The sequence below is a fragment of the Anser anser genome, assembly GCF_964211835.1.
Source record: "Anser anser genome assembly, chromosome: 16".
Classification (NCBI taxonomy): domain Eukaryota; kingdom Metazoa; phylum Chordata; class Aves; order Anseriformes; family Anatidae; genus Anser; species Anser anser.
In genome coordinates, this window is record NC_139737.1 from 261,449 (window position 1) to 284,805 (window position 23,357).

The following is a 23,357-nucleotide window of genomic DNA, read 5'->3' on the forward strand; positions in this document are numbered from 1 at the left end:
CATACTCTCCACAGCTTTTTGCAGCCAAATTTTGGCTTTCACTGCATGTGACTGCACCACAGTTCTCCTACTGTCTGTATGGGAAGATTACAATTGCTTTGAGCCCTGTTTCTGTCTGCTCTCAGCTGGCATGAGGGTCATGGACGAGCACAAGTATGAACGTGTGTGTATGCATGCATTTCTGTTTACTAGGGAGAGAATGACAAGAGGAAATTGTATCATGCTCCTTCTGACATAGCCCTGTTCTAAGCTTTGCATCTAGCTGGGACCCTTGTATGTAGCCCAGACCCCATAGCCCAGACATCTGCCTTTCCTCCATTTTCTTTACTCTGGTTAGTTATATTGCATATCTAGGGGATGGCTTCAGTTATCCACTCTGTTACTCCACCCAGGTGGTGAGCTGTGCATCCAGCTGTAAATCTCAGGAGCAAACACAGCTTGGAATAGAGTGCCTGCGCTGCCTGCAGAAGGATATTGTGTGAGCACACCCCACAGCAGTGGATCCCCCTCCCCAGATTACATCTCAGTCACATTGTCCGCCTGTCCACTAGCAGGTCCAAACTCTTGCTGTTGGGCTTTCTTCAGTCCACAGTCTGGTACTGGACCAGCAGGGCAAATGCTGAGTCACTGATACAAGTAACTGCTCCAACCATTAATTTTTATAGTCTGAGTGACAGCACTTCATGCTGGGCACAACCAGTGACAGAGATGAAAGCTTGAAGCCAAACAGACATCACAGAACCAGCACAAGTGCTATTTATTAAAGAAATGCCTGGATTGCAGAGGAAGCAGAGGGGTGTGTCTTGAAAGGAACCTTTAACACCTAAGAGTGAAAAGTAACAAGGACTGTGAAGCAATGGGAGCTGCCAGAGGCAGCAGCTAATGGACCTGGTCCTGGGGTGAGCTGGCAGCAGGGAGCATGTGGCAGGGAGCCATAGGGTAAATTGTGCTGCTTCATCTGTAGCCATAAAAGCAAAGCAAACGGACTGTCATCAAGCTGAGCATAGGCACTGCCCAAGCTGAGCTGAGAGGCAAGAAAATGCCATTGGGGAAGGGGATATTCCTGGGCTTGCACAGGGAACTGCTACTTTTGACCGTGGTCTCTGCATAGAAGCTAACGCCATGCACCGCCGTCACCAGTGTACATTGTGTTTCTGTCCCCTTCAACACTGGAGCAGGGACCAGCTCCCACCTCCTGGTCCAGACCCACTGCCTCAGCTGCTGAGCTCAGCTGAGCAGACTGCACGTCCCCCTCACCAGTGTGTCAGCGCAGCCTCTACAGGCTGGGCTTCAAGCCAGGCTTCAAGCCCTCTTTCCTCCCTCGCTGCAAATAGGCCTGCCCCTCTGTAAAGACCGGTTTCCAGCTTCAAGCAGTTCACCAGTCCCCTCCTTCTACTTGCGCAGACTGCCTATGCTTAGCGTACTTAACGGGGGTGGACTACACAGGGCCACTCTGGTCCTCTCCCACAACACATCCCCGGCCCCAGGCCCTGCACGTTCCCATGCCAGACCCCCACCACATAACGGCCTGTCCTTTCATGCCAGCCTCTCAGCCGGGGGTGCCGCGTGCGCATGCCAGTCCCTGGTCCTGAGTTGCTCTGTGCAGCAGAATCCACTGCATAAGGTCTATTTCAAGAGCCCCTCCAGGTCAGTTAGCAATTACCTGCACCAGATATGCACTTGGAGAGGAGCTTCTGATATCTTCAATGCACTCATTTTCCTCTTTCGATTTCAAATTCGCCTCACTGGAAATAGGCACTTCAGCTTCTTTTACAGACCGTAGTAAATTAGGATTTCGTCCAGTTCTGTTGGTTTTGCTGATAGAGATGTTTTTCCCCACGGAGGCAAAGACATGGCCAGTCTGAGCTGTGTCCAGACCCTTCCATTCCAACTTTTCCAGCCAGGCCTGTAGCTGATGTCACGGTACAGAGAATATTTCTGCACAGAGCGCTGGTCCTAGTGTGGGCTGAGGAGCCGTTCCCAGGATTGCCACCGCGGTGACAAACGTCTTGTTATAAATTCTGACTGGTGGCCAGTGTTATTCAGAGGTGTCCAGTGAGCAAAAGCATTCCCTCCCTTGCAGAGTCAGCTGCAGTGCAAATTTTCCATCTGCATAATCCAGTCTTAGCCTGGAAGGAAAAGGACTGGAGAGAAGGAAATCGAGTCTCTTTGTGTCTGTCCTCATCCTTGATCTGAAACCTCACTGCCAGCTTGTCACAGACATTTCCTACAACAAAGTAGTTCGTGCTGGGTTCTTCCAGAGTCACCCTGGTCACACAGCAGCTGACAGCTCTGGGCGTGCCCCAGGTGGTTTTTCCTGCTGCTGCACCTCAGCTGAGGAAGACGCATTCTCCTGCTTGTGCCCAAGGACACACTCCCAAGGGAAGGGACCTTTGCTGAAGCCTTGTGCCTGGTGCACCTGCTGCAGTCCCTGGGGCCAGAGCAGAGCCATCCCCTGCACATTCCTGCCCACTGGCTCAGCTGGGAGAGGCTCGGGCCAGCCGTCTGCACGCAGCCAAAGGGGCTGTGCGGGGGAGGGTGTCTGCCGATTTGCCTTTGGGCTCTTCACTAGGCTCCTGGTGCATGATGTGAAGTCGCATGTCTCCCTACCCAAAACCAGTGGTTCAGTGCTCAGAGGGAGAAGCAATTTTACATAAAGTTCAATTAAATATTTGCTTTATAATTGCGCAACAAATTATTCATAAAGGCATTGGAATTTAATCACAAGGCTGACACCGTGGAGTGTGCAAATGACACAGTACTTGGGGAGAATAAAGATGGAGGAGAGCTTCCAGGCTTTGGTGACACACAGTGCCTGACTGTGTGGGACAGTAGAAATGCTCCCAAAAAAAGACTGGAAGCAGCACCAACGAGCCTAAGCAAGGTGGTGCCGCTTGTCTAGCAGAAGTAGAGTGGCGTATGAGAACTGGCTCTGGGCAATAGATTGGGGGTTTTGGCCAGTGTGTGCCCAGAAGACCAAGGCAGTGCTCGTCTGTGTCCATCCCAACCATGTCATGTTGGCTCTGGCCTCATGTAGGGCATGCTCTGTGGTATGCTAAGGAGAAGCTCAACCTGTGTGAACACAGAATTGCTGCCTCCAGCTCTTTCCACCATCTCCAGCAGGAGTCATGGGATTCCTGGGCCTTTTTGGGTGTGCAGAGGCCTCTCCCTAGTATGCAGAAAGGCCCCTAGTCATGTGGAGCAACCAGCCTGTGGAGTCAATCCTTCTAAACCTGCACTGGGGCAGTGTCTGAGGAAAGGCAGGAGGCAATCTGGGTGTGTAATGTGGCATCACGGTCTCTGAGAGACAGGCAGTGTGATGCAGTGCTTTGCAGAAGATGGCTGCTGAGCACAGCAGGAGCAAATGTGAGCACCCAGGGACCCTCTGCAGGGAATCTAACAGAGGGACTTACTTCATGGCCTTCTTCTTGAGCCGCAGCCCTGGGAGCAGAGCCTTCACTGCCAGTCCTAACACCCAGTGTTCATAGAATATCCTTAGTTGGAAGGGACCCACAAGGATCATTGAGTCCAACTCCTGGGTCCCCAAAGGACCACCCAAAAAAAGTTCAGGCTGAACTTGGAGGGCAGAAGACTGAATCCTCAACCCTGTGAAGAGCGAGACTGGTGGGACTGAGTTATGTGAATCTGTTTGTTCCTCTGAGATGGTGTCAGGTGAGGTCTGAGAATGAAAAATGGCCTGCTGTACAGATGCTGAGCCCAGCTCTCCCCATGGCCTGATTTTGCTTTGCCTAGCAAGGACATGTCCATCCCAGATTCTGTCCCCTGCTGTCATCCTGTGCAGTGGGCTGCAGACTGCCCCTGTCCCACTAGGGAGAAGCTCTGCAGGGCATCCAGTGTTAGATGGGCTGTGATTGACAGGGGAGCTGGGTCCTGGACAGAGAGCTGGACTGGAGATGGATTGCCTGCCACCCAGATGTGGACATTAGACAGGGAGTTAGATTAATGGGAGCTGGCTCTGCCAACATAGAAGTGAGTCACAGAGCCTGTCCTGTGCTGAATCTGCTTCTCCAATAGGGAAGAAGTAGGAGGATTTAGCAAGATTAATCCCTCATAGAGTTGTGAGAATAGCCAGCATTCATGTGCTTCTCAGCAACAGATTTCCATGTAAGCAGACAGCATTTTGACTTGCTTTGTGTGACAGAGCATAGATCCATACTGGTAACTTTGGAATTCCCTTCCACTCGTCACAGGTAGGATTGACTGTCCTTCCCCACTCAAACATGAACCCTGCAAAGCACAGTCTGCACACAAGCACCAAGAAAGCAGTGGCTTGAGAGCACTTGCTCCCTGATTTTTTCCTGAAGTCATTGTCTGCAGCTGCTCTGCCCCAAACAATGCTGGACCCTGCACAGAACACATGAGAAAGGAGTAAGAACTTCTTTGGGCAGCTGGAAGGATTGGGTGACACATCAGCTGGGAGAGTTCACTCGGCCTCTGCCATCTTCATATAGAGGAGGAGCAGGGAGCAGACCTGGACAATAAATAACCAGAGCATCTTCCCTGGTGAGATCTACTCTTCCCTCTGGCCAGCATTTTCTGACACAGCAGGAATGACAAATGTGGTGAGAGCTGCTAGGAGGGAGAACAGGTTGGTCATGGCTACCTCTTTTTGGCAGGAAGTGATGGGAAGGGCTCAGTAACCCTGTCTCTGCCCCTCCCAACACCAAACTCAACAGGGAGAAAGATGAGGCCAAGAAGAGGAAATTTCAGTAAACTGCTTTTATGTTGTGTTTACAGGAACAGAAAAGGGAACCTCAGTGGTAGTGAACCAGGAAGATTTTAATGGAAAAGGTAAATTTCTGTTCTACATTGGGAATCCTTTTTTTTTTTTTTTGATTTGATTTTGTTTTGTTTTGTTTTGTTTTTCCTGATATTTCTTTAGTTCATGTCATGGCTCTTCAGTCTGAGCAGTTTTACAAATCTGCTGTGGAGATGAAAGCACCAAGAAACGCTGCTCAGGATCAAGTTGGAAAAGCTTTTAACTTTCAGCTTCTACAGAAAAAGGCATGGCGGGGGGGGGAGGCAAAGGCTGGGAAAAAGAAGAGGAAAGAGCAAAAAGAGATAAGGAGAAATGATGAGTGAAAGGTAAAGAGCAGAGAAGACAAATCACAACATGGGAGATAGAGAAGGAACAAGTCACTAACAGAAAGAAAAGGAGAGGATAGGGATAGAACAAAGCAAAGGAGCCTGGAGCTCAATGAGATGGGGAGAGTACGTCAGCATAAGGGAAGAGTGCTGCAGGTACGGGAGAGCTAAGACATACAAAAGAGCTATTTGAATGCTGGGATAAAGCAATGATAGGAATAAGAGGAAAGGAGAAGCCAGATGGGGACTAAATTGCCATGGAGATAAAGGAGAAGCCAGCAAAGTCAAAGGATAACCAATCCATCCCTGCCTCACTGAAAATGCAAGACATGACATGAAAGTGACATGCTGATGTTTGCAAGAGGCTGTGGGACAGAGCTGTGGGAGCGGTGTTCACTGTTCATACATATGGGGAGCCACATTCCCAAAGGGAGTGATCATGTCATGGGTGGCCCATGTTCTCCTGCCTTGCATCCACCGTCATCCCTTCCCCCCTGTGCTTCTGAGCATACTCTGAAGCATTGCTGGCTTCAGTTCTTACGGAACGACTGTCATAACATGCCTTGTTACAGTGCTGTCTGGGCTTATCAGCACCCTGCAGGACAGCAGCAAGAGGGCATGGAGCAGCTGTGGCACAGGAGAGGGGGTGATGGCAGGAGAGACAAACATTCCCTAGCTCTGGGGTATGGAGGTCTCAGCAAAAGCAGACTGGAAAAGGGCACAAATGTAGACAAGTGCTGGAACTGTCGCCACCCAGTATAACACCAGCTAATTGGATGGTTTCTGCTAGGTGGGCTGAACTCCATCTGGGCTGCAGCTGCACTGTGAGGGGCTGTCCCAGCGAAAAGATCTGGATGTTGCCAGTGACTGTGCCAATGCTGACACAAGAGCCCAGCAGCTTTCCTAGGGCTACACCAACATTGAGCAAAGTCTCTGTTTGCAGACAGTGCTAGCAGTGGAGGAGCTGCACTCCAGGCTTTGCTTCTTTCCCTGTAAGAGCATCAGGCACGAGTGGGATCTACTTTGGCAGCAGTGCTGGCAACTGGAAGGTTTCTCATACTCACACAGGGATTCAGAACATTTCTAGATGTTTCTCTGTCTGAAGGGTCTGGCAAGGAGCATTTTCTAGGTCTTCTTTTAGGGCCCCATTGGCCTTTGAGGGTGGGAATAAGCAACAGAATGAGGATTGGAAGCTTTTTGCCAGCCAGAGCAAGAGGGCTGGAAGACATCTGCCTGAGCCTGCTGCTAGATCTGTGCCCTGCTCATCTCTTGGTCCTGCAAAGGAGAAGTCAATCCCGTGTTCATTCTGTGATTATAAACCTCTGTCTTTTGCTTACCATCCACCTCTCCCTGACCTGCAGATCACCTGCCTGCAGGAAGCACCATACATACCCTGGTGGTAAGTGAGTAGGACACTGCAGCTGAGTTACCACGGCTTCTTACACCTATTGGCTAAGCACAGGATTCATCTGCCTTGTATAAGGCACTGCACACATAGAGCAAAAGGGCATTCTGTTCTCTGCTGCTCTGTCTTGTTCCTTCGAGGGCCAAACTCCAAGGCCTAGTACCAGCGGTTCATGTGAAAGCAAGAGAGCATTTTCTTCAGATAAGATGTGAGGCCCTGAACAGTGGAGACTGAAAAATGTCGCACTGGGGGCTGTTTGCCTGAATTGTGGCTAAACCCTGACTTGTATGATCAGATTTATCAGTCCAAAAATGATATTGCAGTCTCACCAGCCTTGATCTTTTCACCTGCTTCCACTTTCTGCCTGTCCTAATAATGCCCAGAGTGGCCTATAAACTTGGCACCCCACTGTGGATCCTGCTGGCACATGGGTTCCCACTGCAGGCACCGAGCAGTGCAGACGTTCCTACCCCCCATGACGCCAGAGTGCTGCTGAGCCTGGGTGCTGCCTGCCACGCTTTGGGCAGGGCTCTGGAGGGGGCACCTGAGACGTAAGGTGGGTGCTGAGGATGCCAGCTGCCAGGGCTGCCCAGGTACATATCAGGGGGGAATTTGCCAGCTCCAGCCCCAGCAGAGCCCCTGTCAGAGCACCTCTCCAAGCTGCCACTGGGCCATAGGGATCTGGCCTCGTTCAAGGGCTGGGGAAGTGTGGGCTGGGGTCACCCTGACCTGCTGGATCCCCTGGTGTTCACTGCTATGCTCCCATGCACCAAGTTTCTGTGTTCTCAGACGCAAGCGCTGCCAGGCATTGGAGTGCGGTGGGGCCTGGCTGGAGCCCGGGGAGGCAAAGTCAGCCCCGTGCCCCGGGCACCGCGGCTCGCCCCCTGCCCCTGGGGATGGCCCCAGTCTCTCCCGACACCACCGGCAGGCACAGTACTGGGGTCGGCGGAGGCAATGCGGGTGCCCGCGGCTGAGGTCCCAGGGCTGCCGGGGCCGCGGGGTGGGGGCACGGGCGCGCGGTCCGGGCGGCGTCCCCCAGCCCCCCCGAGGGCCGCGGCACCCCGTGGGGGTGGCGGCTGGTGCCCAGGGCCGGGAAAAGGCCGGCCCCGAGCGCAGGGGTGGGTCCTTGGGGCAGCCGGGGCAGGTTCCCGAGGCGAGGAGCGCGCCGGTCCTCGGGGCGGGACCCCGGGGCCGGTCCCGGGCGGGGACCCGGCGCTGCATTCTCAGAGTCTCCAGCAGAGGCTGGGCTGGGCAGGGCCGGCGGGGAAGGAGGGAAGGAAGGAGCGAGGGAAGCGAGGGGGAGGAAGGCGGCTCTCGCCGCACATGCATCCCCCGCCACGCACCCCGCCGCCCGCGCCCCGCCTCGCGCCGCGCCCGCCCGGTGCCGGCAGCCGGCTCCGCTCGCCGCCGCCGCGGGTCGGGGCTCCGTGCCGCCCGCGGAGCCGAGGCTGCGCTCCGCTCCGCGCGGGGCTGCCGGGGAGCCGCTCCGTGCCGGGGGGACGCGCCGCCGCCGCCGCCGCCGCCGCGCAGGATGCCGCGGGAGGCCGAGCGCCCCGCGCGGGGGGGCCGCCGCGGCCGCCGCCCCAGGTAAGAGCGGGCGCGGGCGGCGGGGCTCTGCGGGCGGCGGGGCGGGCACCGCGGGGGCGCCCAACTTCCCCGTCCCTCGCCGCGCCGCAAACTTTGGTGCCGCTCGGCGGGGCTGCGGCGGGCGCTCCCCGCAGGTGAGTGCGGGCTCGGCCCTGCCCCCGGCGGCCCGGGACCGCGGGCTGCGGCCGGGGGTCCGCCACCTCGGGCCGCTCGGCGCCGGCACCCCGGCGCTGCCCCGGGGCTCGCGCTGGGACGGCAGCGTTGGCTTCGGCTTCGGAGGGCGGGCGAAGCCGTGGATCTTACGCGCCTTGGGGCGTCCCTGCCGGGGTGGTTAACGCGTGGCACCCAGGGCTGTGGCACCGGCTCGGTCAGCTGCGTGGCTCAGCGTACCTTTCGATAAAGGGCTCGGGAGCTTAAAGCGCTGCAGCTCTTTTTTTCAAACCGGCGGTATCTTAAAACGGCCTCTCTGGGCTCCTTCCTACCCAAGAACGATCTCCACATTTTTTCTTAGTGAGACCGAGCCCTCCATGCTAGTTTCCACAGAGGCTTTGCTCAGAGATGTGTGTGAACGTGCAGCTGAGATGCTTGAGGAGTCCTGCCCAAGTCCTTTTAGCAGGCAGGGTAACACCTCTCTTTGCGGAGCCCCGTTTTTTTTTTCTAACAACAAATTAAAAATAACTGTGCTAAAACTGGCACTTTCCTAATTTAAACGTTTCCCAAACGGCTGTGCACAGGCCTTCTTGGGGCAAGTGCTGCAGCCACGTCTGCTCCTCCACAGCGTTTTGCCCAGGCCCAGAGCTGCCAGCACCAAATGCTTCTTGCCGAGCGTCCTAGGAGCACATCCTGTGGCAGCCAGGCTCCCACAGTCACTCTCTGTGCCAGCAGGGGAAGGAAAGATAGAGTAGATGCCTCCGTTCTCCTTTTGTTTGATTTCTGACATCTGTAACATTCAGTTGTACAATCTGGGGAGATCTGTGCTGTCTTTTCGTCTAACCTCATTTTATGCATGAACAATACCAGTTACAGGGATGATGGTGTAGATAGCAGCAAGGAGAGGCAGGCTCAGAGTTCAGACATAACTTCCTAAGACAGCACAATGCATCTCAGGGAAGGCTTTGGACCTGAGATGGCTAAGAAGAATGGTTCCACCAAAGCTCTGGTTCTCCAGAGCTTGTTTGCATGGCTTGAGGAATGAGATGTGCCTCCCTCTGTCCCTGCTGCTGGCTCAGTACTATGCTGTTAAAATACCATACGTTCCAGCAACAGCCGGTACTATAGTCTTGCATGCCACCAAGGAAATCTCAGGTGATGACTGTTACTTTGGGACCTGTTTCTATCCCTTTAGAGGACATAAGTTTCAGACAACGGCTGAAGCCCACAGACTCAGCACTGGCAGATCTTTTGCCCAGCTCAGAGACCAGGCTTTGCCAGGTTTTCCCTTACAAGGCTGGTGAATGCTGGCCACCTTTTTTCATGAGCACTGGGTAAGGAGTATGTGCAGTGAACACTTATCAGGGTTGGAGATCATGATCCTGGCACATCAGTTTTCAAAGGCTGAGAATAAATTGCTTCTCTGGCTTTGGGTATCACATAGCAGGGGAAAATGGAAACAAGAGTCTGAAACGGTTTTTATGTATTGATACTGTGTTTACTTGTGTTCAAGGCCAAAAGGTGGTTCTGCTGTTCATTGATGAAATCCCTGAAAATGTTGACAGGACCCTGAGAGTAGCACAAGGTAGAGTCTACTAAAATCTGAATAAGCTGGCCCAGATTCTATACTGACTTTTATATTGCGTACATCTCTCTGCTCCAGTGAGGTGGGGGGGTCAGAGTAAGTAGGACTTGGACTCTGTGAAATGCTGGTTGCTGAATAATATAACATCGAACTTGGTGGGCTTGTGAAAGAAAATGGTATGTGCTGTTTCATAGGCAAAAAAGAACCAGCTTTGTTCCTATCAAAAGAAAAAAAAAACAACTTTGCTTTTTGGTGCATTGACACCTTATGATATGATACAGTGATTTCATACCTAGAACAGAAAAGTGGCTACTGAAACAAGGTCAATTTTAAAACTCTTTTTAAAAAGAAGCTAGCAGGTCTCCAAAAAAAAAAAAAAAAAAAAAAAAAAAGACTGTTAGGTTAAAAATAATGTATAATTCTATTTTTCCTAGCTCTTTATCAAATAGCATGATATTTTCATGATTTAAAATGTAATAACATCTAAAAATTCATAGTTCCTTGCTCATGTGTAAGGATCCTCAGAATGGGGGCATAATTTGCTGTATATTTTGTGTATGTTGTCTTATGAGACTTTTTTTCCTTTCACTTTTACAATGATATTAAGATATCAGGCTTTTTTCCTAGCAATTTTTACTTTCATGTTCTTCAGCACTAGCCCATGGTAGCAAAATTTGGTTACAAAGACAGTGGGAGAATGTTTGTTTGCAATCCCTTTTGCTACCCATGGACTTTATTTTATTAGAAGGATTAGATTGTTCATAAAAGCTTTGAAACAAAACTGAACTTTAGATGGATTCAATCTGACATTATTCCTTTGAAATATAATTACATAATTTTCAAATAATTATTTTTATATTCTGAAAGCCCGTATTTGAAGACTAAAGTAAAACACATTGAAGAAGAAATAGTGTGGTGATGCTTGTTTTCTTTTGCCATCAGGTCACTAAGCAGCATTTGCATGTAGAATACAACCATGTATGAATGTGTCAATATCTTTTAACCATGTGGTTATGCAACTGTATTTAGGTTTACAAGGAATGACGCTTCTCTGCAGATAAGTCCACGTATGTCCTGAGGCACAGCCCATTTTGAATGATCCGCTTTTTTGTAAATTTGCATGTAGAAATTTGGTGGGTGTGAGTCCCAACAAGATTCCTTGCCTGAGGTAGTAGGTGGAAATGGTGTACAGCACCTTGCTGTTCCCGGGATCACTTTTGTCTCTACCACCACTTTATTCTGCGGCATGTCCATTACAGAGAAGGGTGACTGACGAGGAGGGATGTTACCAGTTTTGCCTTGGACCCTGCTTGTAGCCCCAAGAGTATCCTGCCCTGCACCCTTGGCACCTGCCAGCTTCTGCGCTCCATCCAGAGGGCTCCCCCCATGTTACCTTGTCCTTGGTGATGTCTGTGTGGCTGTGCCCTGGGCTGTAGGCAGGGGCGCACAGCTCTGCCCCTTGCATTGGGCTAATCTAGCATGTGCAGGGCTCTGTCTTTGCATGCCTGCTTGTCCCTGTGAGCCGTGTTGCTCGTAAAGCACAGCCCCTGCTCCACCCCAGCAAAAGAGCTGAGTATTCCTGGGAGGGTTTGGTCAGCAGAGTGCTGCCTGTCATCTTCCCCTGATCTTGTGCAGACCTGCGGTATGGAGAGCTCATTTCAGGGATTTGGATTGGGACCCACCCATTCACTTGGCATGAGCTGGGTGCCCGCTACCTGCTCAGCTCTAAGGGACGCCTGTGTCTGCAGCTACATCCTGTTTGAGTGTTGGTTTCCACTTTAGAGAGCTGTGGAAGGGCAGCAAGAGACCCTCTCATCCCACTAGTAGCCACTGCAGAGACCCTTCCACCAGAATCACAATTCTTTTTGCATTTATTGTTGGCATTTTATTTGCAAAGCTTGTAAAAGGAATACAGCACATTCCACTTATTTTTAGTCTTATCCTTTACAACAACCCTGTGTCCAGAGACTAGTCCAGACTTTACCTTACTCTGGCTCTGTTTCCTTTCCTTTCCTTCCTTCCTTCTCCTTCCTTCCTTCTCCTTCTCCTTCTCCTTCTCCTTCTCCTTCTCCTTCTCCTTCTCCTTCTCCTTCTCCTTCTCCTTCTCCTTTTCTCCTTCTCCTTCTCCTTCTCCCCTTCTCCTTCTCCTTCTCCTTCTCCTTCTCCTTCTCCTATTTGTGCTGTGGTTGAGAGGAGATAGTTCTGTGTTATCCTGTTGGAGAAGGGCTGTTGGATGGCACTTTTTTGTGGGTTCTGTGGTGCAATGTCTGGATGTCTTTTTCAGCAATATTTGCCTTCACCAATCCCACAAGGCTGACTGGGATGCCTACAGAGGGTGTAGGTTCTCTCTTCAACTGTGGAAGCTGTGGGTCTTTGTGATGTTGTTCCTGTGATCCCCTTGCATTGTGGTTTGAGTTCTCCCTGCAAATGGATGTCTCCAGCTCTTTGATAGCATTATAGAACCTTCCTCTGAGGGCCTGTGGGACACCATGGTCATTAACACGTGGGAGCTGGCAGCTGGACGTGGAGCCTGCTGCTGCTGCAGCAGAGCTCCCTTTGCTGTTAATGTTGCCTGGTGCATGTAAGTCAAACTGGGACAGATGACACTACTGGAAGCTGGGAGCATGAGGAGGCTGTTCAGAATGCAAATGTTGGTCTGGGGCTGCCTGTGCCTCAGTGGATTGGGCTCGTCTTTTATCTCCAAACTTCAGGTTTTGGAGTGCCTGCTCTGCCAGTGCCCCTCTGCCTCGTGGTAGTGTGGAGAGCTGCTGTGGTGGTGGGTGAGCACAGTGGTATCAGATGGGGAGAGAGGCAGCCCTGGTGCTGTCAGGCAGTCTTCCCCAGAGATCCTATAAGGCTTCTTTGAACAAAAAGTGGAGGACAGACCCTGCTAAAGTGTGACCCCTGCGTTTTTCCTCCTGAGACTGGGATAGCTCAGCCCTGGCTGCACAGGAAAGGCAGCTATCCCAAAGCTGGTCCATCCGCACTGCAACCCAAGGGCTAGGTTTGGACTGGATCACTACTGCTAAACCTACTAGCAGTGCTGAAAATCAAGGTGCTTTCCAGAAAGTGTCTCCTTTCTCCTGGGTGCCCGGTCTTAGGATAGCTCACTAAGCACAAGTGAAGGCTATAAAATTAATTTAAAGCTAATGACGTTTTTTCAAAAAGAGGCAGCACTTCTCTGGATTCACAGTCCTGTCCTGCTTCTTTTGCCTGTGAGAAATCTGCCCTTGTGTCCTCACTCTCTCTCTGCATGCTGTGCCCCTTACTCCTGCCCTGCTTTTACTCATTTTCTTGTCCCTCACATTGGCTGTGGCAGTGCCAGCAAGGAGATGAGGAAAATAAGCCCAGCAGAGCTCATTTAGTTTTGACTGTGCTCTGTACTTCACCTTCTAATTTGGGATCACTTGTAAGAGATCTGTGGCTTAGTTCACACACTGCAGGACTGATATTCTGGGCAAAGTGCCTCTTAACACTATTGTCAAACTGTTGTGTGCAGGGTCTGCTGTACATATGGTGAACAGCCTTGCCTGTCCCCCGTGCTGAATTTGGCAATGACTGGCTGATAATGGAAGGAAGCTGTGGGTACAATGGAGGTGATGCTGGGCCTGGTGCTTGTCAGCAACAGCCACAAGTCTGCGGCTGCTCTGTAGAAGCATTTAGCCAGGTGCTCACCGAACAGAACTGGAAACATCCTGGCCCTGGCTTGGGGAGCAGTGTGTCAGAGCCAGCCATTATACAGGGTGAAGTGGCCCTGTGCTCCAAGGCTACAGCAGTTGTGCAAAACTTGCTCACTAGGAAATACTTCAAGGAATCACAAAAGCTAAACTGTTTGTCCAGCTCCCTTTTGTCCAGACACCCCCATCCCTCTTTTCTGCTCTTCCCTGCTACAGTACTCCAGAGGACAATGAAGGAAAACAAATGCAGGACCACTCCTCTCTACTTGCAACATTACGTCACTCACCATTGCTACATCAGGTGGGGTTTTGTTAATTTTTTCCTAACTAGCTGTAGCTGATAGCAATAACAACTGCTGGTGATGTGAAGCTTGAGGCCCTCACCTGAAGCTGCTGATGGCCAGAAGCCTTTTGCAGCCAATGATGGGAGTCTCCATAGAAACATCCTGGGCAATAAATAGAGAGTCTCAAAAACAGCCAACTCCCTTTAGCAGAAGCCCCTGCACAAAAAGGGGCACAGACACACAGTGGTGTGCGCATGGATACAGAAAGGTGTATATACCCTGCAAGACAAGGATGTGGGACATTTGGAAACAGCAGCTGCATGAACAAGTATAGGATTTAAACACTGCTTTGGAAAGCTACCATTTCCTTGAGATTTTGACTGCAAAACTGAGTTAGAAGAGGAATGTGTGATACAGTCCTGGTATCAGCACAGCAGGAGAGGCTCATTCTATCTGGCCAACTGCACCTGCTACCTCACAGGATGTGGCCCTTCCCCTGTGCGATGGACAGCAGGGAAAGCCCTGACCTGTGGTGCTCTGTGCTGCAGCACCTGGGAGCTTGGTACGGCTCCTGTGGGAGCCCTATCTGTCCCCAGTCCTTTCTTGCCCCCTGCTGCCCTTCCTTGTGGCTTTGCTTTCAGGAGCTGGGCACACGCAGACGCCAGCTGATGCGAGCTCCGAGGGCCTCGTGCCCACCTGCAAAGCCCTGCAGTTGGGTTCTGTGGGGGGAAGCATCTTGTGTCTCTTCCCTCCTGTCCGCTCAGTGCCCCCCTTCTGCCTTCCCAGAAGAGCCTGGATTCCCCTGTCTGCCTGCTTGCTGGCTGGTTGCTGGTGGGCTGCGAGCTGGGCAGGGACTGTTGCTATCAGTTGGCAGGCTTGGGGGCAGGAGGCTCCTGAGACGTCTCCTTTGGGACTGAGTCCCCACATTGGCCAGGGTTAGGAAGGGACAGCTGAGGGTTTGGCTGCTCCAGAGGCATGGAAACCCTCGTGGTCTGGCCATCCCAGGACAGAAAAGGTGCTGGGAGTCCTGGGCCAGGCCCTTGTTCTGTCCACTTCTTTTGGCTGTGGGTATGGCTATGGGGAGGTTGTTCCCTGAGACGGGGATTCACAGGGTCCAACATGTGGTTTCTGTGTGCGTGGGGATGCTGCACTGCCTCTCCTGGTCCTACTTCCTTGCATCTCTGTCACACTGGGATTATCTCCCTCTGCTCATGCTGCATCTGCTTCCTGGAATCTGAAATCCCCAAAATGCTGTTTCTCCAGTAATCCTTGTCATTAAAAGTGGCTCCTAAACTGAGCACCTCCTCCTCTCCCCAGCCAGCACCTTGTCATCCTTTTTAGAGAGGCACAATCTGAGATGGGCACGTACCAAGCGTGAGCAAATTGGATTTATATTCTGATACAGGATGCTACCACCCCCTCATCCTCAGCAACCAAACTCTAGAGTTACCCCTGGCCTTGGATTCTTTTGGATTTTTGCTATTCCTTTTTTGAAGTGTGACAATACTTTCTCTTCCCTCTTGTCACGGTCTTGGAAAGACGCATGGCTGTTGGTGACTGCTGTGTGTGTGGGAGAGGGCATTCTCTCCCGTTGCTGGAGTCTGGAAGGTCGAGGACATACAGGTGAGTGGTTCCTTCAGGAGCTGGATGTTGCCAACTCTCAGAGCTTGGCTGGTTTCACACTTGTGAAATACAGCAGAACCTTTTGATAGCAGGCAGGTAGCAATAGCTGAGCATCAGCAGAGTCCTTAGGAAGTTACATCCCTGCTCAAACTTCTACAGGTCAGCCGAACACCCCTTTGCAGGGGCCCTCCTCGGCTGTTCCCCTGGGGCACGCTATTTCCAGGACAGAACTCCAGCTCCGGCAGCGCAGCCCGAAGGCAGGGTGCCGGAGCCCCCTGGGACCCCCGAGGGGCCGCCGGGCCCGCGGCCGGGGGCGATCGGGTCCGGGCCGGCGCTTCCTCGGCTTTTGGGGAAGAGAGGGCGTGGGGCGCCGCGTGCCGGCAGAGGGAGCCATGCATCCTCCTTTCGTATGCACAGCCTGACACGCCAATTAACGAATTAATTTGAAAGGTGCTGCGAGAGATGAGATTAGGAGCAGGATCCTCCACTGGGCAATGGCTTGCTGAGGCTGGGAAGTGCCCGTGCCGTCCCCAGATCTCTCCTCTCTGTGTCGCCACCTGAGTTTGGATCAGGTAAACCTTTGGGTAGGTTTGATCTGGCACAGTTTCTGGGGGCTGTGCAAGGCATAAACAGCCTTCATGGCAGGTACAGATGGCATTGATGCTGGTACCTCAGCTGGATGTGCTGTAGGCACTCCACACACACCTACTGCACTAGGACTGCAACTGCGAGCCACCAGGGACTGTGGCTGACCCTGCAGGAGTAGATAAGGCCTTACTTTGCCTTGTCTGGGACTTGGCAAGGGTTTAGCAAGGGCAGACAAAAGTTTATGAGCTGGATCTGGGGTTGTGAAGTCTGACATTGTTAGTCCTGCCTAGTCCTGGGTGCTGTGCTGGCAGACAAAGCTGCTTCCTTCCTTGGTACCACAAAGTGGTCAAGGCGTGAAGTGAAATGCAAGCACTGAACCATCCCCAAGTGGGGTAGCAACCAGAGGTGAGCATTTATGGAATTTCAAAAAGCTGTTAACATTTTTGTGGAATGGGGGGGACTCATGTCTGATTGCGAAGGATGCTGGAACCATCAGTTCAAGCTGGACCTGGTTTTTCATCCAGAGTGCCCATGCGTTTTGGTGAAGTACAGATATGGGTGGTGGGTGCTGCACTGGAAGGTGACTACAGCTGGATGAGCTGGTGGTGCTGAGCTGCTCCACAACAGATGCAAGCTCTGACTACAGGACTGAGAGGCTCAAAGCATTGTACAAGAACAATTGCAAATTCATACTGTGACATGGCTGCTGCTTTCTGGTTAATGCACTGGAAACGGGGTTGATCTGTCTTCTTCTGCTCTGGCAGTGAACATGGCCAGTGGTGATGCTGCAGTGTGTTTTGGGACTCAAACACTTTTATTGCATACTATTTTGGGGTGCCTGCACTGTAGGAAGTTGCTTGGTGACCTTTGCCAAGGAGCCCTTCTTATACCTGTGGGAGATACAGCCTCTGCCATGGGGATCTGAAGGCAAAGGCATGCCACTGCCTGTGATGCTGTCAGTCACATTTCTGTTGTGATTAACAAATTGGGAGAAAACTGAGCACCGGAAAACAAGCCTCAGAGCAGGGCAGCATGCATGCAGTGAGTTGCTACCTCAGCTGTTGCAAATTAGCCTCAGTTGATCACAGTGGTGGAGCTGGGATGGATAGTATCTGACCTGTGACCACTGTCAGGGGTCTGTGGCCACTGCTGAATCTCTCTCTTCAGTTCCTGGGCACAGAATTCAGTCCAGCTTGATGCTGCTGAGGAGGTCTTTTCTGAACCTTCTGCTGTCCCAGAACCAGGAAATCCTGCAGCTAAGGTCTGTATTGCTTATGCCAAGAGCTGTCCTGGTTGTTAAAAGCTGTCTGCTGAAAAATAGAAATGAGAGGGAGGCACTGTGAAGAACTAGGCTGGAGGGCCTTTGTTTTAAAGCACAGCAGAGTTGGGCTTAAGCAGGGGTGGGATGTGCTGCCTCATCCTGGCTTCCACAAGGCGGCATGTGCATTTTCCTTGTAAGTGCTCAAAGGCTGGTACTAAGACTTATCTTTTTTTCTATCTGGTGCCTCCCAAGTATATTTAGAAAGAGCAATGATAGTTTTTCTTTCTCCTTTACTATCTGTTAGGTAAAGTGTTTGATAAGTTTATAAAGTTTTATGTTTCTGTTTTTGAGGTCTGTCTGTCTCTCTGTGCACCAAGATGAGGAAAATTGACTTGTGAGCCAGTGCTTTTGGTGTGCCCCACCATAGGGAGCTGAGAACCGGACAGATCTAGTGTTTGTATCTGGTTCAGTCCTGAACCTCTTGAAAGTGTAGTATTGGTGCTGCTCAAGGCAGCTGTGACTAATTGCTTTATTCTTGAATCACAGCTACTTCACATTCAGGTGTGAATATTGGTGTCAATTCACCATTAGATCTGATGGGAGGGAAGGGTGGCAGGAGACATGTACAGCTCCCAGCTCCTCCATGGAGGAGAATGCCTTTTGTCTGGACTCTGCTTGGCTTTCGATTCCCAAAACTCCGTCTGAGGCTGCTGCCAGCCCAGCAACCTGAGAAAGGTTGTTATTTGGAGAGGAGAACACAAGCACATTTTTCTGTGTTGTAGTGCTCCTAGTTGACTTCAGCCAGATTTTACAGAGTTTTATGCTTACCTCCTCTTGTATTAGGAGTGATGGTGGTTTGGGGACTACTATTCTCCTGTGTGTGCAGGAGAGCAGTGCAGCATGGCTGGTGTAGGGGTGTATCATGGTTTTGGCTGTGATGGAATTAATTTTCTTCATAGAGACTCAAAGGATGCTGTGTTTTGGGTTTTCGATGAAAATAGTGGTGATAACACACTGATGCTCTTAGTTGTTGCAGAGCAGCGCTTACACAGAGTCAAGGACTTTTCAGCTTTTCATGCTGCCCTGCCAGTGAGGAGGCTGGGGGTGTAATTCAGGATTTCAGTACTTTTGCATCTGACTGCTTGTGCTGGAGATGCTGGGCTCTGGGTGTCCCTATTCCTGTTTAGGCACAAACTAGGGGCTTGGGGGCTTTGTGCATGATTTCTACCACGACTGTCGTCAAACAAGCTGAAGAGGAGTGTGGAGAAGGAGGAGGAAGTGAAACAGCTAAGGGAATAAGGGGGGAGAGAGTGAGCAAGGGTCTGCGATGTAATGATAAAGACAGCAGGATGCAAACACAGTGTGTGAGAATAACGAAGTCAGAGAAAGCCAAGTCTGCATGTCGGCAAGCAGGAGTGTCTGCATACATGTATGCTGGTAGTACTCCCCATTTCAAGCATGTCACTGCTTTGGGGAGGGCTTTTGGTAGGGGTACTCCTGGTAGGGGTACACAGTCAGCTTTTCCTGTTTTTTGGCTGTGAAGATTTTTTCTGTCACTGGTACAGGGTGGCTATTGGGATGTGTGCTGGATGGGGCAAAGTGGGTTGCAGGCATCCCGTATATGCGCAGGGGGGAAGCTCTATCACCAGCTCCAGGGGAGGACCCTTGCCGAAGCGGTGCAAGGCTACTAATCCGCAGTAGGTCTGAAAGGACTTAGAGTGCAAATAATTGCATCTGCCCACGTGGGTTTCTGTGCCCCCTCCTGAGTGCATGTATACTCACGTGTTCCAACATGATCCTGCCTGCTCACGTGTATGCATATCTCTCCTTGGGTCTATTCTTTCACATGCACTTTGTCCATTTGCTTTTCTGTCTTCCCCATTGGTACTGTAATGTCTTTCTCTTTCTCCCTTTGTTCCCTGGGCTGCTTTGCTGCTTCTCACCTCACCATGTCCTTCTTTATTTCTTTTGATAATAATAACATTAGAACCTACATACAAGGCCTCAAGGTCTCTGCTTTGTGCAGACACATCAGGAAAGACCCTTCAAAGCCTGTGTGCTGGAGAGAGCAGATTCCCATAGTCTCACTGTTGCCAGGACTGGCAGAGGCGAAGGGTTTGATTGTGAAATTTGACCTGTGCAAAACCCCACACTGTGTCTGTTCTGGAATGTCAGAAGTGAAGATGCAGGTCTCCTGTTTGATGGAGTTCAACACTAAAGCCCTGAACCCTTATGCCTGTTTGATGAATTGGCCAATTAATCTCCCTTTATCACTTGTGCTGAGCAGAGTGGTTGTTCCCAGAGCTTCCATTTTGTTCCTTCCTCATTGTGACGTTGGTTTGGTAGTGACATAAAACTGAAGTTACTTGTGGATTCTGTTCTAATCTGCTGTGTTCACATGTGTTGAGCTTTCAGAAATGTTCACCTTTTCAAGTGCAATTTGCACATTTGGCCTCTGCTGAGAGCTGATACTTCAATGGGATGCTGAAGTCTGGCAGATGGAAAGCAGCATTTCTAGTGACACGCTGTGGCTGTCTTGTTTTGTATATGTGGTGCCCACTATACCTCCTCTACAGAAGTGTCCTATGTGACTGCTGGATGTTGGTCCACAGTCTGCAAATACAATGCTGGAAAGGGTGGTGGAGGAATCAAATTTTATTTTTCCCCTGACAAAATTGTCAGAGTTCCTTGCAGAGGGAAGGCTAGTACTGTATCTGTTTTGCTGAATCATAACCAGAAACCCAAGGTATTCCTGCTGATTTCTCAGAAGTAATGGCGCTGCTGAGCTAGTCCATCATGATATATCAATGATTTAGACTCAAGCTAGGAAAGGACTCTGAAATCAGGAAACAGCACGTCACTCTTCGCCTTTCTTTGGGCAAAGTGGCTTAGACAGCCTGAACACTCTTCAGATGAGAAACTTGGTCTCCCTTCTGAACCACAGGGCCTGGGCCATGATGTCACTTGCTGATGTAGTGGCATTGGTAACTCTGCATGGGTCCTACGCCTGAAGGTTTCAGGAATCTGGAGTAGGAATGTGTATGCCAGTGCTGGCAGCAGACAGCAAAGCAGTCTGCTTACAGAGCAGGTGGCCAAGACCTCTTGATGAGGTCTCTAGTCCATCCCATGCTCATCAACCTGAGAGAAGGGAGTGGGTGATTTGCCTTTCTCCAGTTGCTGTTGCTGACCTCAGATCTGTCTGTGGCAATTAGAATTCCCACCAGCCCTGTGCTGCTGTGCATCTGCCTGCAGCTGTCTGAGAGCCCCCTAATTGCTGAAGGCGGAGGGAGGAGAGTGAGTGATTCCTCCCTAGACAAGTCATGCTAGTAGAAAGAGACGGATGGGTCCGGAAAGGTGAAGTCTTTGTACCTGTAAGTGCTGACAGGACTGTTCTGAAGTGGCTGCCTCTCCATGGGTCTGTGTCCCTTTGGCCTTGGCCAGGAGCTGCATGCAATGAGGAGAGCAAAAGGTGTCATTCTGTTTGGAGGGGCATGTGCAAAGTGTGGTGGAGCAGGGCAACCTTAGTGTTCCTGCCAGTGTAGGTAGGGCATGCTCCCCAGGCAGACTATCTGGAAATGGAGTGGGCTCTTGTGACCTGTTGTGGGGTTTACTGGTGTGTGTTGGAAGTGCTAGGATCTTCCCTTGCTTAGAGGGAAGCAAGAGGCTGAGCGCTTCTCACCCCTGTGCGCAGGGGAAGGCAGTGGGGCTGGCGTGCCTGTCTTCAAACTGTCCTCTTGCTCCCGCTCTGTGAACTCTCCTCCTCTTGCTAGTTAATATTAGTATTCAGTTTGTGGAACGGGCTATGCAATTAACAAAAAGGTACAGTCATTCATTCTGACTGGAGGACTCATGGGATCAGATGTACTGGGGATAGGAAGCGGAGGCTTTCTGCTGGGAAAGAATGTCACAGCACAGCGGACACAGAAATGAAAAGCTATTAATAATGATCCCGGAACTTCACTTCCATCAGCTGTTTATTTAAAGGTGCTCCGTATTCAAAGCCTCCTGATTTATGTGGGCAATAACACTCACAGTCCTGGGATCACTTTTTTAAGCAAGGCTAATGGGGTGAAACCATCATACTGCGACAGTAGAGATCAAGCTGGGAAAATGATACTGGAGAGAAAAATAAACTATTGCCTAGATTATCCAGGAGCTACGCTGGGCTGGGAGTCGGTGTGAGCTCCCTGCTCTTCTAGCATTTATCAAGGCTTTTATTTCCTTTTTTTTCCCCTTGTTCTTTGTGAACAGAATTTATTGGGCATGGAAGGATATAAAAATTTGATTTTACTGGACAGGATGCTAAAAGCTTCTGGTTTTGCATTAGTGTGATTTTTTTTGTGCGTGGGTCTGTAGTGTGACCACGTTTCCTTCCTGACTCAGCCTCATGCCTGTGGGACTGGTTCCTCCAAGGAGAGGGCTTTTGTCATTTCTGTTCATTGCCTGCTGTTGTTTACACAGTGGTGGTATTGGGGCACCTCTACCTTTGTGTGCCTGGAGGGGTGGAGAGGAAAAGTCCAGGGCTGTGGCAGTGTTGGGCAGAAGGGGCCACTGCTCCACAGCAGGCTGGTTCCCGCGTGCTCTCTCTTCTCTGGGACGCTAGCCCCCAGCGTCACCAAGACCTGCTGGGCCAGTGCTGACCTGGCCAATGGATTTGGCATAACCTCCTGATGTTTCCGTCTTCTTGCAGCAGAGAAGTTGAGTTATGGGTGCAAGTAGGGCTTGGGTGGGGAGTGGAATGCAAGAGGGAGCTGTGTCAGTCTTTTCTGAATCTGGCAAGTGAGCTTTTGGGGGCCAATAAGTGGTTTTACTAGCTCCCTCTGAACATCTGACAGCGTGCAGGAGTGCCAAATGTCATCTATCCAGAGTGTATGTGACCTTGTGGTATCTGCATGCAGTGAACAGCCTTTGGCTAATCTTGCTTCTTTTTCCCGGGGAAGTGAAATAGCACTTATCCTGCCGAGCTGTGGGGCTGGCAGTTGCAGCTGATGTTACTCTGGAAAGGGTCTTACTCCAAGTGGTGCACATCCTCAGAAGCTGGTAGTGGTGAAGTAATTCAGAGAATGAAGCAATGATTCCAAATAAATAATACATCTATCATTAATGACTGAATGCAAAATTTAGCCTATTGCTGTTGTCTGTACGTTGCTTACATGGAGGTAGTAACCTTTTAGTCTGTTATAGATTGGAGAAAGCCTTTATTTACCAGTGAGCAGTGTGCTGTGAGGATTGCCTGCTTAGAGACCTGGCCCATTTGCTCCAGCTTGTAGGTCCCCAACAAGAGGGTCAAATTCCTCCTAGCTGTGTTTTTGAGGGTGAGGTGGGCTTTGCTTTGAATGAGTCCTGGGTGGCAATTCAGAGTCCCTTTGGAGTCTGTGAGGCTCTCGTGGCCCTTGTCAGGAACACCTTGTTACTGGCCTGGTTCTGCTTGAAGTGCAACCTGAGGGATCTCAGAGGGCTCCAGTTGCTCTGTGGTGGGCAACTGTGGTGGCTCAGTTCCCACTGGAACTCCTCCTCCTTCTTGGAGAAGCCAACTCTCAGATTTACTTTTCCGGTCCTGATAGCTAATACGTGCTTCTCATGTATTAGACCCAGCTACCAGGGTTATCTGCCAACTGCAGTGGATTTTTCTGAGCAGTGCTGTCTCTTAACAAAGCATATTTGCTTCCTGTTTGGGGTATAAGACTGTACAATGTTCAACTTCAGGTTCCTCAACTTCTGTGGTACCAAGATTCCTTCTCTTTCCCCATTGTGGTTTCTCAGTAATTTCTGGAGAGCAGAAAAGTTTAGGCCTGGAGCTGCCTCTTCAACATACCAGCAAAGCCTGTGTTTAGGCAAGACAGCACTGCTCAGGTGGTGGTGGTTTGATGGCAATGGCAGTGCAGTTTGGAGTGACCCATGGTGGTGTGGTGCTGTCAGCCCAGCTGGGCGTGGATGTTCCAGGGGCAGGTCTGGTAGATCAGGAGGCTGAGGAGTGCAGATGCAGAGCAGTGGATTTTGGCATGTTATTGTTGCAGAAACAATTTTCTTATCTGTTCTACTATCTTGTTTCTAATTCTTATTTAATGAGCTCCTCCGAAAATAAGAAAAG

At 50.9% G+C, this 23,357-nt stretch overlaps 1 protein-coding gene across 5 annotated transcripts in view; it reads left to right on the forward strand.

Annotated features, from left to right (window-relative positions):
* Window positions 1-7,707: 7,707 nt before the first annotated feature.
* The window catches only part of CDH22 (cadherin 22), an 80,667-nt gene continuing 65,017 nt past the window's right edge, over window positions 7,708-23,357 (forward strand). The window contains exon 1 of one of the 5 annotated variants that reach the window (XM_083801875.1): window positions 7,708-8,098. In XM_083801875.1, coding sequence (XP_083658001.1) covers window positions 7,835-8,098 — 264 coding nt within the window. In that variant the 5' untranslated portion in view covers window positions 7,708-7,834. Of the gene's footprint in view, window positions 8,099-14,097; window positions 16,002-16,462; window positions 17,267-23,357 lie in introns of those variants that run through there. The other 4 variants (XM_083801876.1, XM_083801879.1, XM_083801880.1 and 1 more) reach the window with 4 other exon arrangements.